This window comes from Eurypyga helias, unplaced genomic scaffold, assembly GCF_000690775.1.
Source record: "Eurypyga helias isolate BGI_N326 unplaced genomic scaffold, ASM69077v1 scaffold48588, whole genome shotgun sequence".
NCBI lineage: Eukaryota > Metazoa > Chordata > Aves > Eurypygiformes > Eurypygidae > Eurypyga > Eurypyga helias.
In genome coordinates, this window is record NW_010268506.1 from 1648 (window position 1) to 17687 (window position 16040).

Sequence of the window (16040 nt, forward strand, 5' to 3'; positions counted from 1 at the left end):
GGGGATGGCATGGAAAGGGGCTGCCAACTTCCCAGGGTGACACACACACCGCCGTGCCACTCCCTTACCCGGAGGGAGAAATCTTGCTCTGGGTGACCCGTTACAGGGGCTTGCACAAGGCTGTTACAGCTGGTAATTGGTGCCCAGGGCTGCTAATTGCATTCTGCCGGTTACCTAACCCGTGACTCACTCCTCCAAGCAGGCAGCCACCCCCCCAGGGGTACAAAGAAGGTGGGCAGGGGTATGCAGGGCAGCAGTGGAGGTCATTCATGTTTGCCTTGCAGCTCGCTACCCTGCTTCTCACCCATGTGCAGAACTAGTTAAAGCTGGATTATGAAAGCCTCAGGGGAGAGAAGACGGAGAGAGAGGGCCTGGAAGAAGCCTGGGAGCTGGCAAGGCAGTGCCGCCTGGTGCTCGGAGAGCCGGGTACTGCCAGCCTGCCTCCCAGCAACCTTCCTTTGCCTCCCTTTCCCTCCTGCTGACAGCACCGATGGCCTAGGGAGGTGCTGGGGCACCTCTCTTTGCTGGGGGGGAGGCTAGCAAGCGCCAAGTTGGGAGCACAGCCTGACTACCCAAAATAGGGGGGGCTTGCTCTTAAGGCCACTCAGCCTAGGTCATAAAGCTGGGGATGGTTCCTAGTGCCAGCAGCAGCAGGAGGGTTTGTCAAGCCCGGAGTCAGTGTGCCTCATGCAGAGTGTTTTCCCCAGGTACTCTACTTTTTTCCCTGCAAAGATGCGGGCTCTAATCTCCAAATCCATTCCGGGGTGGAGGAGAGCTCGCTTTGGGACTTGTCTTCTCATCAACTCAACAAGAGTCCCACTTTGTTTGCCTGCAGGGCAAGCACCCTCCCAGGGGGCTGGCTGTGCTGGGATGCTTGGGCTGCATCCCCCGGAGTGGATGTCACCTGGGAGTTTTCATCTGGAGCCGTGTGTTACACCAGTTCCCCTTTCCCTGGGAGCAGAGCTGCATCGCTCCAGGGCAGATCTGGGACTTTGCTCTACATTTGAGTGACTGCAGGTTAAAATCTTTTCGTTTCTCTTTCCTCCCCCCCTTCACTTTCGTCCTCATAAAAGACACAGGCAACTGGTTTAGAGCCTGAAATAACACCTCACAGGGGACCCGTGAAGATGAGCAAGTTAATCTTTGCTCAGAGCTTCAAAAGTGCATGGCACTAGCAGCGCCCTAATCACAGGGGCGAGGAGGACACAGAGAGGACTTGACCCTCTGGGGCTGGTTGCTTATCATGTCCTATTGACCCCAGGAGCAATGGGCTCAGCCCTCTGCCTGGCCTCGTGCCCCACGAGCCTCCCAGAACCACAAACCCCATCTTCCTCTTGCATGCCCCAGGAAACACCCTCTATGACCACAACCACCACCTCCCCGTGGCACAGGTATCCTGGCATCCCTTTCCCACAGCAGGGCTGGTAACAGCAAATGGTTAGGAATCAGGACTGTGCTAGGGTGGGTAAGCATGGCTGCTGCTACCCAAACCCTCCATCTTCCATCTGCCAGAGTCTGAACCTGCACTCGGCCCCATGTCAGGGTGAGAACAGTCCCCAGCCGAGGGGAAAGAGGATCCCAACTTTTCTGGCAGTGTGGCTGCGCCCAGTTATATTGTTGTCCCCCAGAAGGACAAGGTAGCTGGCTTGTCACTTCATGATAATGAGGGCATGGAGGGATGTGAAGCTCTAAGGACCTCAGCCAGACACAAGTGAGCTTTTCCCTGGCTTTCCCAGAACAACCTGGCTAACATCAGCACTAGGGAGAGGCAAGGGACTGAAAAACAAGGGGCAAGTAGAAATGGGAGGGAGCTAAGTCTGTGGCATGCTCGACCTGTCCTCTCCCCACACCTCTTGCTCCCCTACAACAGCACAAGCAGTGCTCCCTCCTTCCCCTGGAGGGCTGGGCAGTTGGGTCCCAGCTGAAGGAGGAGAAAAATACCCCATCCTGCATCACCCGAACCTTCCCAGTCACACACAAGCCCATGGCCTGCCACCCATTCCCATTATGAATGGTATTTAATTCTCTTTATATGTGGTGTGCCAATAAAAGGCTCCATTAATAATTTACAAGCAATAAAGAGTACAGCTCCTATAAAACGAGGCGTTGTTGCAAACTTAGTGTCACTCCAGCCGCAGCAGGGATTTGGCACATGAGCCACGGTCCCTGAGCTGTGGGGCTGGAGGCGAGGTAGACAGGAGAAGAGGGGACGCGGAGCACACGGTGCTGCAGGGCAAGGGAGATGGAGGTGATGGAAGAAGGGCTTCAACAGGGTGTGAGAGATGCTCCTACACAGCCTGATCCCACACAGCTCCCTTACATTCCCAATCTGATCACGTACCAGAGATAAGGGCAGCCCAAGGTGATGAGGAACAGCCCACGAGGGTGGTTTCCACCATGGTGGTGGAAGGTGTCTCTCCAAAACAATACAGAAAGCTCAGGCCAGGGAGGGAACATGTGTTACTCCCCGGCTCTTGCTGGCCTCAAGTGGACCCAGAAAGGCTACCCCTGGGGGCCTTTGCTGCTGGCATCCCCTCAGGGAGGAAGGACATGCTACCTGGAGGAGCCTAGGGAGGCAGGGACCTCCGAGAACATCTCCTGGTGACGGTAGCTGGGAGCGCCCGCTCTGCTACACCCAGCTCAGTCGTTGCCCTCCTCGATCCACAGTGGGCGGGTTTGCTCCTGGAAGATGCACCCCCGAACCACCTTGGGCAGTTCCTCAGTGTGGCTCCAGGCGTGGGGCTCCACGCGGGCCCAGGAGCAGGGCAGAGTGTGGAGAGCCTGCTCTGCACCACGGCACACCTTCAGCACCTCCGCGTCCCGCTGGCCTGCCTTCCCCAGCAAGCTCCTGGGGAAAACACGGGGACAAGCGTTACCCTCAGCACAGAGAGACGGGTTGGCAAAAACACCCACGAACTCCCCCTCACACACACACAAAGCTATTTCTCCTGCCCTTTTTCCCCACACAGCGGCCAGCCCCAACACACACAACTAATGCTCCCATCCCAGTCCATGTTTCTCCCTCTGAACAGGGACAAGGGCTTCCCTCTCCTCCTGCGATACCCTTCATCCATGCCACTCCGTCTTTTCTTACCTGAGTCCTCTAACATTCTTCTCTGTGACCTCGACATGGATAACGATGGGGTATATTTCACTTTTAATTAGATCCCTCACACTCTGAACTCCCAGCTCTAGCAGGCAGTGTTTATTCTGGAAGGGAAATTGAACAGATTTACTGATTTAAATGAAGAAAAAATAACCCCAGCCCCTGACAGTTACATTAAATCAAACCCCATACTGTGAAATATCATTGCTTTTCCAATAGTAATTCCATTAAATGTGGGATTTACGGACAGGGCCAAGAGGGAAGGGGAGAATTAAAGAGCAGGGTCACACAATCCATCACCGCCAACCCAACCCAAGGGCCCAACAGACCCCTTGCTCAGCCACAGATCATCTTCACATTTGTCACCCACAGCCCCACATTTCTCTGTCTGCCCTAAGCAGAGCTGTTGCCACTTCGGCAAAGATGAGGAATGTGAGAGCAGGGAGGTCACTTCTGGGCATGGCATTTCCCACCACTTCCCCCATGAATTCCCAGTTGCCATTTCTTTCACCTGAGCTCAACAGAGGCTCAGCGTGTCTGCTGCTCCACAGCCCCACAGCACCTGGACCTAAACCGCCCTCAAATAACACTACACAGCCCCCAAACAAGCAGCTCCTTCCCCATCACCACACCGCCCTCCTTCCCCCGCTTGGCTGCCCCCTCCTCTCCTCCAATCTGAGAGGGGTGTCCCATCCTGACCCTCTCGCCCCACACCAAACAGCTCCGCACCTTTTCCATCGCCTCCCGGATCATGCGGATTTGCCCACTTTCCCTCCGGTCCTGGGGGGCAACTCTAGACACAGGGTTGTCCTGAGCGTGGGTAGCACCGGGATCCCCATCTGCCAGCTTCTCTGTGAGCCAAGAGGAGATAGGAAAAGGCAGACGTCAGCCCCTTCTCCCTTCTGCATGCACTTTCTCCCTTGGATCCCGCACGTTTGCTGCCGCGCTGATGCTTATCTGTTTATGGATTCTGGAGAGTGAGGCTAATTATACGACATTACATGTTGGCATGGATCCCCTGCAGCTTTCCGCGTACAGAACAAGCAAGATATCACAGCTGAAGACACCTTGCAGGGCAAGAGCAGCCCTCGTGTTACAGTACTGCAGCACCCCAAACCAGCTCACAGCCCCGACACCCCCTTCCTGACTGCCCCACTGTCCCACCCCCTCCGTCACAGAATATGGCCCAAAAATGATCCCTTTATTTTGCCAGTCAGGTTTTCTGCGGGGTGTGTGAGCTGCACGGGCTCATAGGTGGCTCCAGTGAGCGGCAGGGCCAAGGAAGCAAGGGGAGGGTACATCTTGCTGTGGGAGAGTGGGAAGAAGATGAGGAGCGAGCTGAACCCCCTTTTGTCAGTGGCAACCTGGGCCACCTCCCCCTGCTTGGAGGCAGAAGGATGTTTGGAATTGGGTCCAGAGCATGTTCCAGCTCTCCCACACCCCAGGCTGGCTGGGAATCCTCTGCTACCTCTGCCTGGCAGCACAGGTAATTCCCAGGTAGAGCTGGATCCCACAAAGCCATGTTTCCTCTGGGAGCAGCAGTGTCCTGCAGAAGCTGGGCTGGCTTACACTAACTCTGCCCTGGCTGGGGAGTTCTCCAAGGGAAAATACAGGCAGCAAAGAGAAATGGCTGGGGGCTCCCGGATCACCTTCCTTCCCTCACAACAGGTTAGAACTGACAGGGGAGACAGAGTTTTTGCCCTCGGTTTAAAGTCCCCAGCCGCAGTCACGGCCTCGAAGCGTGTCCCCATGCAATGTGAGGAGGACCCTGCAGAGGGCTCAGTAGGACAGGATATATGGATGACAAGTCACTCGAGTAAGGACCCCAAAGGCCAAAATTAGCAGAGCCATCCTTCAGCAAACCAGAGATTTTTCACTACTTCCATCACCACCCCCCAGAAAATATACTGACTCATTTTTCAGTCCTGCAGTTGGCAAAGGGACAACCCTAGACAAGGGCAAAGGATAGAGATGGAGAAGGGGGGAGGAAGGGAGAAAGGAGTTGTCATCTGCAAAAGTTTCCTATGGGACAAAAGCCCATTCCCCAGCAACCTCTGTAGTGGTGGGCCAGCCTCATTCCTGGGGAGAAAGAGGTGGTATGAAGCCAACCTGCAGTTCCCACCTCAGCCAGGGATTTAATCTTTGGAAAGAGCCACCCAGAGCAGCAAGGCAATGCCACCGCCACCCACTGAAGGGAAGAGAGAGGATCCCCATGCCCAGGAAACCAGAAGGGAGGGCTGGCTTCCCTGTGGGCCAAAGGGATAGGACACGGTTAAAAATAGGGGGGAATACCTTGAAGGTACCCAACCCAAAAAGGTGACCTGTCAATGGGTATTGCCTGGGAAGACTGGGAGACCCCCACACTCAGCCACTGAAGAGATACCTCAGGCCCTCTCCAAGAGTCCCATGAGACCACATCTCATACTTCCAGGACTAAGAGCACCTCTTCTCTGAATTGGACTGACCAAGGCCTCTGCAGAAGTGACATCATTGAGCAACACCTTGGCTTTCCACCACATGGCTAAGAAGTGGCAGGAGGTAAAAAGGAAAGCAGCCCTGGGAAGCAGGAGACTTGTGTACTCTGCCTCACTGAGCCACAGGCTCCCCAGCCAGCCTCGGGCATGTGAGCTGCTCGCTGCTGCCTACCGGCTGGGCACACGTGGAAGTCCAGGCGAGAGGTGGGCAGGTCCAGCAGGTTCCGGATGAGCCGCGGTGCAATACAGTTAGGTGACAGCACCACGGGACGGGGTGTCTTGACCACCACAGGGCGCACCAGGCTGTAAGGCTTCAGGCTCATATCCCGGTCTGGGAGACAGGAATGAAGAAGAGAAAGCCAAAGGTGAGAACACGGAAGACGAGGCTGCCACCAGTCCACAGACCATCCTATTCTTCCTGTACAATCCCCTCATCCGGACTCACGGAGGCACCGACCAACCATCCTATGTGCAAGGAGAGATCCTGCCCCGGTTATAGCACTCACCCACAGGCAGATACCCTAGCTGTAGCCCCCCTCATCCATTCTGAGTTACACACCAATTTATTCTCCACAAAAAGTTAGGTGACCTCAAGAACCACAGAAGCAATGGAAAGCTCCATAAAATCTAGGAAAAGGAGCATGGGCTTCCCAAAATCCCATTAGCAGGGTTATAAGAGGGATCCTGGGCAAAGAGACAGAGGCATTCCAGATGCCAAGGTGCCTTCAGCGCCCACAGGGGATGAGTGGGTCTCCAAGTGTGATGGGGCAGGTGCAGGGGTAACAGCTCACCTGAGCAGGGGTCCAGCCACAGCTGCTGAGGGGGCTGTTCTGGGCTCCTCTGTGGTTTGGATTTCACCAGGCGCAGCTGGTCCAAGGCCCGTTTCTTCAGCTGAGGAGAAAGTGAGGGTGATAAGGCTGACAGCTTAGACCATTTCACACACACCCACGGAGCTGGCTGCAACCGGGACGGAGCACACATACAAAAAGCATAGTACCAGGTCTGCCACCCATCAGATTCAGTCTGGGAAGTGGTAGGAAAGCAGCCACAGAGCAGTAACACTGCCTGAGCTATAAACCCCTGCTCTGCTGGCTAACCCAGCTGCCACGTCTGTACACGCTGGTTTACCAATAGTGGGGCAGACTGAGTGCCAAAGTGGCTGTAGACACACAGCTCTCATTTCTGGCTTCTTTGGCTTACATTATTTCTGTGGCCTCTGTGCTGCCCAGGCATCTGGCCCTTCTCCTGGGTCTTCAAAAGCTGGTGAGCCCTGAAAAGACAGAGAGGTTGCACTCAAGCAACTTTAGAGGCCCCGGGAACCGTAGTCTGCTGTGACTCTTCACCAACCCCCAAACATCAGAGCCCTCCCTCAACCTCCCAGTCTCTCAAGGGCACTCAAACATGACTGCATTTTCCTCCCATACAAGGTTTGGGCAGCCCACACTATCAAGAGGCCACTCTGCAGCCAACAGGACTCCTAAGGGACACTCACCACAGAGAAATGGGGCAGGTACCCCAGATACCCCCTTGCCTTCTTCCTCACCCTGGTTACCTGCTGTAGTTGGGCACCGTCCCCTTGTCCAGGTCCCGCATGGTCAAGGGATCGACACGGGAACAGTACCACTCCAGTCGCCCTTTGTGCATGGTGTCCGTGACGTGGAGGATCTCCCGACACTTGACGCACAGCGCGTAGGGGTCTGACGGCTCCAGGAGAGACAGGTTGGTGCGTACATAGAACGAGTCTCCTGAAAACTTCCTCCCTTCTTCCAGGGCTTCCCGCAGAGGCTGGTATCCTGAAGCAGGAGATACAGGTCACCAGTGGAGACACAGGAGACAACTGTCCCCAACAAGATAGGCAAGTCCCCAGCACAGCTGTGATGCTACAGATTGGGGCGGAGGGGGTACAGAGGAGGCAAACAGACAGAAGGTCTGTACCTCCATCCTGTAACTCAGAGGATGCACATGTCACACCAGACAGGGAAAGATACCGGAGCTACGGCCAACCCCTGTGTCACACATGGTGGCCTAGGACCAAAGAGGAGAGGAGAGAAAGCAACTGAGATTTACCTCCAGGGCCAGGTGGAGGGTCTGGAAAGGGAGCAGAGAACTCAGGCACAACGGGGACCCAGCTGCCAGGGCCTTACCTTCCAGATCCAGCTGAAAGACAAGACTGGAGGGCTCATCCCAATGCAGCAGGCTCAGGTAGGCGACCTCCCGCGTGCAGTTCTCCAAGGAAAGCACCTCCTCCTTCAGCAACGGCACCCTCAGCTAGCAATGACCCGATGCCATTAGACCTAGGGGCTGGAAGAGCAGGCTCCCCCACCTCACCCACCAGAGGCACACAAGAGATGTTACCGAGCGAGGCAGCCCCAAGGACAGCTCTCCCTGAGGACAAAGCATCCTCAGTCTGCCTCTGGTTCCCCCCTCTGCCTCTGAAATACCTGCTGCCAGCCACCACCCAGACTGGATGCCGGGCTGCTGCGAAAGCGCACGCGTGTGCACGCACGCGTGTGGGAGCCGGGGAGAGCTGGTTTATTTTCAGTTACAGGTGGGATATTAATTCAAGTAGTGTAGCTGTATTTCAAGTGGTGTCATTCTTGCCAAAACAAATACCCTTCCCTCCCTCCTGGAGCTTTCTTCAGAGCAATTATTCTCTGCAGCTCAGGAGGGTCACGAAGGTCTGAGAAATTTCACTCCCGAACTGATCGCTCTGCAATGGGCAGGATGCAAACTGCTCTGCGATACTACAAGGTGACAGACAACTCCAGGGACACAGAGCCACACTGCTGTACTAGTCTGCCTGACTCCTTTTTGTTTCTACCCTCCACCCCCAGCAGCTGAAGGAAGCGTTTCAGAAGGCCTCAGCATTTTTATATGCCCAGGTACACTCAAGTGCTGTCAGACCTGGACGGCTGTTCGTGCTGCACAAAGCTCTAGGCAAGGAGCAGTCCCGAGAAATGGAAGTGGATTTCAAGCTGGGTAGAGGCCAGCTTGCACTGAGGATCACTCCACACTCCTTGCATCATCCCAGGTGCCTTGCAAACCCACAGAGCGATCCCTTTCCCACACTCACCTCAATGAGCCGGCACCCTTCCCTGAGTCCTGCATCCTCAACTTGCGAGCCTGGCTTGACCCACTGGACGTAAATCCCTGTCCTGTTCCCTCCAAGTATGGATATGTCTGCTCCAAGCCTCTTCTCTTGAGGTGAGGGCTTGCTGGAGTGACCCATGCTCGTGAGCTGTACCACCAGTGACCTGGCAAGGAGAAACACCAAGTCCAGCAACTCAAGTTTGCTGCCTCCTCTAAGAACCAGTCCCCTCTGCCTTGTGCCCTGTTACAGGGTGTTTCTTGTACCAAGCGCCGTGCGGTGCAGAGCTCATGATTCACGGCCTCATGTACAGAGCTTACGAAGCCCCACAACTCCTTCTATCCCACCATCCCCAGCACCAAAGCCAAGCTGGGCTCCCACGGTCCTGTCTCCAACTACAGAGATGCATGCCCAGCCCAGGGCAACACCCCACCCCTGCCCTAACAAATGAGACGGCACAAAAAAAAGGCATCCTGCTAGGAAACAAGGACTATAGGATCTGCATTTTTCTCCTCTCACACTAGTGAGAAAGAGCCCACTGGGGGGCAGGCAGAAAGGAAGGGTCTGCCAAGCGTGGTACCCCAGCCCCACAAAACGTCCCCCCAAAGCAGCCATCGCAGAGCGCCTCGCTCAGAGAGCAGCAGTCACCTCCTGGTGATCTCCTCGCGGCTGGGAAGCATGGACAAGCAGATCTCTGACTTCACCCTGGCATAGGTGCTGCTGGAAGAAGAGGAGAAGGCCCCAAGCGAGGCACTAGCAAAACCACTGCCTAGGAAAGAGAGCAAGAGGGAGAGAGAGGGCACATCACCTCTCCGAGTGCTGCAAGGAGTTCACGTCACCAAGGGCCTGTCACCCCCCTCCTGGGTATTTTCTAGTATGTGACTGGGAATCTGAGTCTGCAGGGAGGCTTTGAATGGTCACCCTCCTGGAAAGGGTTGCCCGTGCCTCCTGAGAACAAGCAAATCTTGGCTCCATCAGCATTTTGGTCAGAAGGCAGCAGCAGCATAGCCACCTGGACATGCCTGGAGATCAACCACCAGCACCCACTCCAGGACCTGCCAGTACCAGGAGCTCCATTCCAGGAGCTCTACAACCCGTCCCCCAGAACTAGTAACACCCCAGGGCATAGGGTTACCTACTCCCCCAACTCCACATCAAGTTTTCCATCAGTGCAGCTCTCCGTGAATTAAACAGCGCTGATGTGAAGAGATGCCTGCTCTGCAGGGGGAAAGCAGCTGTGCCTGGCATGGCAATGGAGGGGGGCAGGGATGTGGGGGTCCACAGCACCCTGCTATGGGGGCAGAGCCCTCGCAGTGAGCTGCACCAGCCAAAGGTGTGAGGGAGGGTCAGTTGTCCAACCCTTCTCCCCACAGCCACCACTTCTTTCTAGCTAAGCCCCTCGGGAAAAGCCCCCACCCTGGTACCTGTTGCATCTTCAATGCTGCTAAAGGAGCCACAGGACAAGCTACAAAGGAGACACGAAGGGGAGCTGTGAGCGAGCAGCTTTTCCAAAACCTGTTTACCTCCCGTTCTCAACCCCATCCCCACAGCCCCCACTCCTCAGAAGCTCCCTCCAGCCAGCACGCAGCTCCCAGCCAGCATTCCCACCCTCAGTCCCCCCGCTCCCCTGCCAGCCCAATCTTCCCAGCCCCCACAAGCTCCCCTGAGGAGACACAGACTCAAGCAGCCCCTGGCAATCACCTTTTGTGAGGCATGCACCTATCCTCTCGCTGCCGACGGAGGATGGAGCCGATGCAAGGGGGGAAGGGGAAGGTGGAAAGGCGGTTGATGTCCTTCTCGCTGTCGGGAGTCACGTCCTTGGGCAGAGTCAGAGAGAGAGGCCTGCTAACACCAACACTGAGCACTACCTCCCCCCTCCCTTAGGTCTAGGTTGCAAACAGCTCCTCGGGTACCACATGCCTCTTCAGGGATCATCCACATTGCTCCAAACACCCAGGGGCACCTTGTTTTCCCAAGGAGGGAGCACGGATGGAGACGCATGACACTGCATCCTCGTCTTTTTGCAACGTACAAGCTATGGGAGTAGTAGCAGCTGAAGGGAATCCAACCTTATCCTTACATCTCATTTAGTCCATCGCACACCCAGAGGTGAGAGTAACCTGCGGGACTGCCCATTTTAGGGTGCTCTTGGACAAGAGTTCAAAAAGTCAAAAAACCTGACTCCCTTAAAAACAATACGATGCTGCTACATGATTCAAACCAGCTAGGATCTCTCCACCAGCATATGTGGATTAAGCAGCTTTTTGGGAAGGATAACATCTTACATGAGGCTGTTGATATCTCAGGTGCCATATGGCAAGAAGAGAGCTCTGCTTCCCGCTCTTTCCCACCCAGCTGAGCGCTGCACACTTCAGTGCAGCTTTGGCTGGTTTGTCAGACATGGAGATCACAAAGCTCTGCACCCGGGATCTGCTCCCACCGTACACACCGCCCCATGCCCCAGCCTTCCACCAAGTCACAGCCCCGCAACGACCCTGCTCCGATGTCTCTGTGCCCTTCTTGAGCAGTGTGTGTCCCCGCTGCCTTCAGCTGAGGGTCAGGCTCTCACAGTCAAGCGCTCACCATGCTCTGAATGGCCGAATCCCCTGGGAACGGGATAGCAGAAACCCCCAGCGCATCCCCAAGTCCAGTCGTAAAGCCAGAAGGGTTGTCAACAAGGCTCCAGGTGCTGCTGAGGTTGGAGCAGAGGGAGTAGGAAGAGCTGCACATCTGGGAGAGAAGGGACTCATCATCCTATTGCTTCCCCCAGAAACCAGCCCTGACCCTCTACCTCCTCTGTTCCCCCTTCTTCCCAGCCACCCTCACCTTGCCCAGGCTGCGGCTGCCTTGGCACCGCTGGAGCTGTGCCTCCAGTGTGCTTTTCAGCCCTTCCACCTGGCTCAGCTTGCTCAGGAGCTCATCCCTCTCCTCCTCCAAGGCCCGCACGCGCTTGCGGTACTGGTCCTTCTCAATCAAGCTCTGGGAGTATTGTAGCTGCACCCCATCGCGGCTCTGGATTGCCTGCAAGCAGCCAGGCTAAGAGTGAGAAAACGCAGAGGACAGCACTACTAATCCCCACTTCCCATCCCAGCATGGATGGAGAAGATCCACTGGGGAAGGAGGGGTTACCCAGAGCAGAGACAAGAGCCCTGGTCCTGCTGGGGGATGGAGAGCCAGGAGGGGAGGGCAGTTCACCTGGTCCCGCTCTTTTTCGATCTCCTCTAGCTGCAGCAGCATGGTGTTCATCCGATGCTTGTAGAGATCACAGTCCTTCTGCAGCGTCCGGTATTTCAGCTGCAGATCTTCCACCTCCTGGAGGTACTGACAACAGCGAGCAGCGAGCATTAGCCCTCCCAGAAGCGACTGCTGTGGCTTCCCACCCCCTCCCTCCCCTCTCTTCCAGGCCCTGCTCTGTGTGCAGGGATGGGGGCAGTGACAGATGCTTTACCTTATCCCTCAGCTCTTCGGCCCACTGCAGCTCGTTCTGCAGGGAATTGAGTTTCTGGCAGAGATCCTGACGGTCATCTTGGGCTTCCTTCCAGTCGTGCTCCAGGATGTCCAGCAGGATCTGCTCAGAGCCTGGCACTGGGCCCTCACCTGGTGTCTAGGAGGTGAGAGGGTACCATCACTGCACGAGCAGCAAGGGACCACCAGACCAGGGCAGTGACAGGCAGACTGGCACAACTGCCATCACTGTTCTGCATTAATCTACTGTGTGCTCCAAAGTCACACTTGTAAGCACATCCAAGAGTCACAGAGCTGGAAACAGGGACCTGTTATTACTACCCAAACCCTGAAGCAACGGCAGGGCAGCTGCCGCAGCCAAACAATATGCTCAGAGGAAGGGACAGCCAGCCCAGGACAGTGATTTCTCCTTTCTTTCCAGTGCCCCTATCATCAGGACTGGGGATGCCCAGGAAAGGAGGTGACACCCCGCCAGGTACCTGCAGCATGCCCTGCAGCTCCTGCAGCGATGCCGTGAGCCGCTGGTTCTCAGCCCACAGCTCGGACACGGCGTCGGGGTGGCCCCGCTCCTCCACATCTCGCTGAGGCTGCGCAGACGCCTGTTTCCGCAGCAGGCTACACTCCTCCTCCAGACCGGTCACTTTGCATTTCAGCTGGTCCACCTGCAACCCAAGGAAGAAACATGGTCTGACACACCTTGAGGTATCCTCAGGGCAGCTGGCCTTGCCTTTGGGTGGAGCCAGGCCAGCAGTGAGTATCTCAAAGACTTCCTGGCTCCTAGAAGAGCTGAGAAAAATCCGCAGCAGAAAAATCCACTGGAGGCTATCTGGCACAGGGAGGTCACCTCTGGCCTGGGAAGCGTTTGAAGCTCAAGCCGCTGGAGACTGCAGGGTACCGCAGGTTCTTCATCACACCCTGGCCTGCTCTCACACTCCTCCGCCAACATGTCACGGAGACATGGGAGGTCAGTTACTCTGAGGAGTAAAAGAGGTCATCGCAGACCTGTAACGACTGATGAAGCTGATCAGGGAACCAGAGTTTCACAGCCAAGTAAGGCTCAAAGCAAACAGGGCAGAGGAAACCTTATCAAAGCCATGGAGCACTAAGCAGCACTGCCAGAATTGCCAAGTAGAGAGTTGGGAACAGGATTACTTCTGAAATCTGTCCGTAAGACCTAGCATGGCTTTTGGAGACTGGCCACTTCTGGACGTGGAGCCAGGAGAAGGCAGGCAGGGACCTGGTGACTCACCCTGCTTCCAGGATTCCTCCACCCCACAGGCACGGCAAGCCATTCGCCTCCCTGCGCGGAGGGGGCCCAGGAGAGCTGGCATTGGCAAGAAAAGCGGATGAAAGGTAGGGGAGGATCCCGGGGCTGGCAGAGCGGGATGAGGAATGAAAGGTAACTGCAGGGCTGCTCAAAGGATCCAGGCCCAGACTGGTGGGGGCAATGCCGGGAGGCAGCAGAGCACTGAGAAAACCGAGTTACTAATAGGTTCAAGGTAGGGCTGTTCTTGCCCAGGCAGGAAGTGGGTGCGTGTTTGCTGGAGCTGAGAGCTTGGCAGCTGGAGCGCAGCGTCACAAATTCCTTCAGGTATGCAGCATGAGTCTCCCAAACACCACGAGAGAGACCAAGAGGCAGTGGGGAGCAGAGCGGGGGGTGATACGCAGTCTGGGTCAAAACGGTCCTACGAGCGGGAGGGCCGGGCAGCTCCAGGCAGCAGGCACACACCCAGCACCCCGTGTGCAGGTGGCTGCACAGCCTCCACCCTCACCAGAAAGAAGGAAAGGCAAGCCCTTTCCTGGGGAAGGAGTAAATACAAACACGCAGTTTGACAGAGCAGCGGGTCAGGCAGCGCGGGGCAGCAAGTACATGCAGGAGCAGACAGGGCATCTTGCGGTTCCAACAGCCAGGCTGAGAGCCAAGAGATGCCACAGAAGGCATCGCCCTGACAGCTCCACTGAGGAGTCGGTTCTGGTTCCTCCTGGTGATGTATGTGCTGTGGCAGGAGCTGGTGATACACCCCCGCGAGCCCCCTGCGCCGTGCCCACAACTCAGCCGCTCCACAGGACATCTTTCCCCTCCAACAACAGGGGCACGTGCCCCGACACATGTCCCACCTGCCATCAGCTCTTTCACACGTGCGGATGTCCACCATGCATGGACATCCATGTGCATCCCTCTTGGCCGTCACTCCACCCCTGCCTTCCGCCACCCACCCTCGCGCTCCCTGGGGCCGTACCACCAGCTGCAGGTCCCGACTCCGCAGCACGGCCGTGTTCTTCTCCTCGCAGAGCTGCGCGTAGCGCATGGCCATCATGTAGTTCTCGTCCTTCAGCCTCAGCAGCTCCACGCTGTTGGAGTCCCACTCCTCTCTCAGCCGCTGGTAACGCTCCTGCACCTTCAGGAGCTCCTGCAGCTGCTGCTCCAGCCGTGCCTGCTCTTGCTCCAATGCCTGGTTTTTCACCTGGAGCTGGTGCTCCTTCAGGAGGTGCTCCTTCCGCTGAGCCCTCACCTTCTTCACCTCCATCATCAGGAACTGAGTTAGTCCCTCGGGGCCTTCCTCATCTAGGGGGGAGAGACCAAGGAGAATCAGTTCCTGGCTGCTGAGACAGGGGTAACCCCCCAAAAAATAATGCAACTCCCTGTTTTCCATCAAGGGGTGCCAAGCTCCCTTGTGGGTTTGCAGCCCTTCCTGTCCTCAGGCTTATGGCACAACGGTCCATCACACACATACATATGGCCCCCTCCCACATCCAGAGCACGGAGCTATTGGGGTTCCTCGCACACAGGTAGCGTGAACCAGGGCTTTATACATGCACATCCACAGATTTCTGGCCCTTCCCAGGCGAGCAGCAGCCAAAGGGGGATACAAAGCACCTGCCCCTACCCAGGATCATAGAGCAGCGCTGGGCTGGCTCCCTCCCCGTTAGCCGAGTGTAGTGCTCTGGGTAGTAAAATTCTAAAGATTCCAGGAAGGCTTCGTAGCCTCGCTTCCCACGGCGCCGGAGGATGTCCATCAGGTAACCTGGAAGAAGAGATAAAAGAGCCTGGATGAATTCCCTGCAGACCAGAGAGAAAACAGCGTAAACCAGCTTCAGGACATGAAATAGCTTCTCCACCAGTTCCGCTTCCATCCACAAGACCAGGAATGGCTCGAGGAGGGAATGGGGTGGGAGCAGTGTCCTGGTGTGTGTGCAGCCATGGGGGAGGCCCACCGAGGATGAGAGGGAGGTCTGGCTGCAGAGCAGCTCAGGGAACAGCGGCTGCAGAGCATCTCAGGGGTAGCAGTACAGCGGGAGGGACCAGGACCCCACAACACCACACGCTGGGTAGCACCCACTGCGTGTCAAAACCAGGTTGTCCCCCACAAACCAAGCCCATCTAAGTCCAAGTTTGCACTTTCTCCCACCTGTCTGGTTGCTTTTGCAAGGGAATCGGCATGAATTCAGCACCTCCTCCTCATCCTGTTCATCTATGACGCGGCACTGGCGCAGGTACGGGGTGAGCTTCGCAGGGTTCAGGGAGCGGGTCAGCTGGTGCCGTGCACTTTCAATCTTCTCCCAGATGCTGTCTTCTTCCTCCTCCTGCTCCGAGAGGCTGCAGGCTTGGAGAGGGGCATTCTCCAGGGCTGGGAGGATAAAAGGAAAGAGAAGGTCTGAAGAATGATGGAGGAGCACAGGGTAAAAGGTGTAAATAGGCACGGGAGAACATGAGTCCAAGTATGATCCTGCGAATGATTTGGTAGTCTCTCAGATGGGACTCAAGATACATCAGAAGTCATTTTACATAGAAATCGGTCCAGCAGCATCTTGAGTGCCCACCCAGGGCCTTAGATATGCAGGAGGCAGAAGGCAGTGGTGCATAAAGCAGTTAGGAGCTATACAGTAGAATCACAGAATCACAGAA

At 56.2% G+C, this 16040-nt stretch overlaps 1 protein-coding gene across 1 annotated transcript; it reads right to left on the bottom strand.

Moving 5' to 3' along the window:
• Positions 1 to 2640: 2640 nt before the first annotated feature.
• On the bottom strand, positions 2641 to 15762 carry CARD10 (caspase recruitment domain family, member 10; the record flags this gene model as incomplete). Its single annotated transcript, XM_010157752.1, has 20 exons — positions 2641 to 2848; positions 3095 to 3210; positions 3836 to 3957; positions 5753 to 5911; positions 6372 to 6471; positions 6781 to 6850; positions 7133 to 7373; positions 7725 to 7848; positions 8654 to 8834; positions 9317 to 9437; positions 10093 to 10133; positions 10370 to 10485; positions 11252 to 11398; positions 11495 to 11689; positions 11864 to 11989; positions 12117 to 12272; positions 12613 to 12795; positions 14374 to 14699; positions 15022 to 15159; positions 15544 to 15762. Coding segments are annotated over 20 exons (3089 nt in total), but the record flags the coding sequence as incomplete, so codon positions are not given.
• Positions 15763 to 16040: the final 278 nt, after the last annotated feature.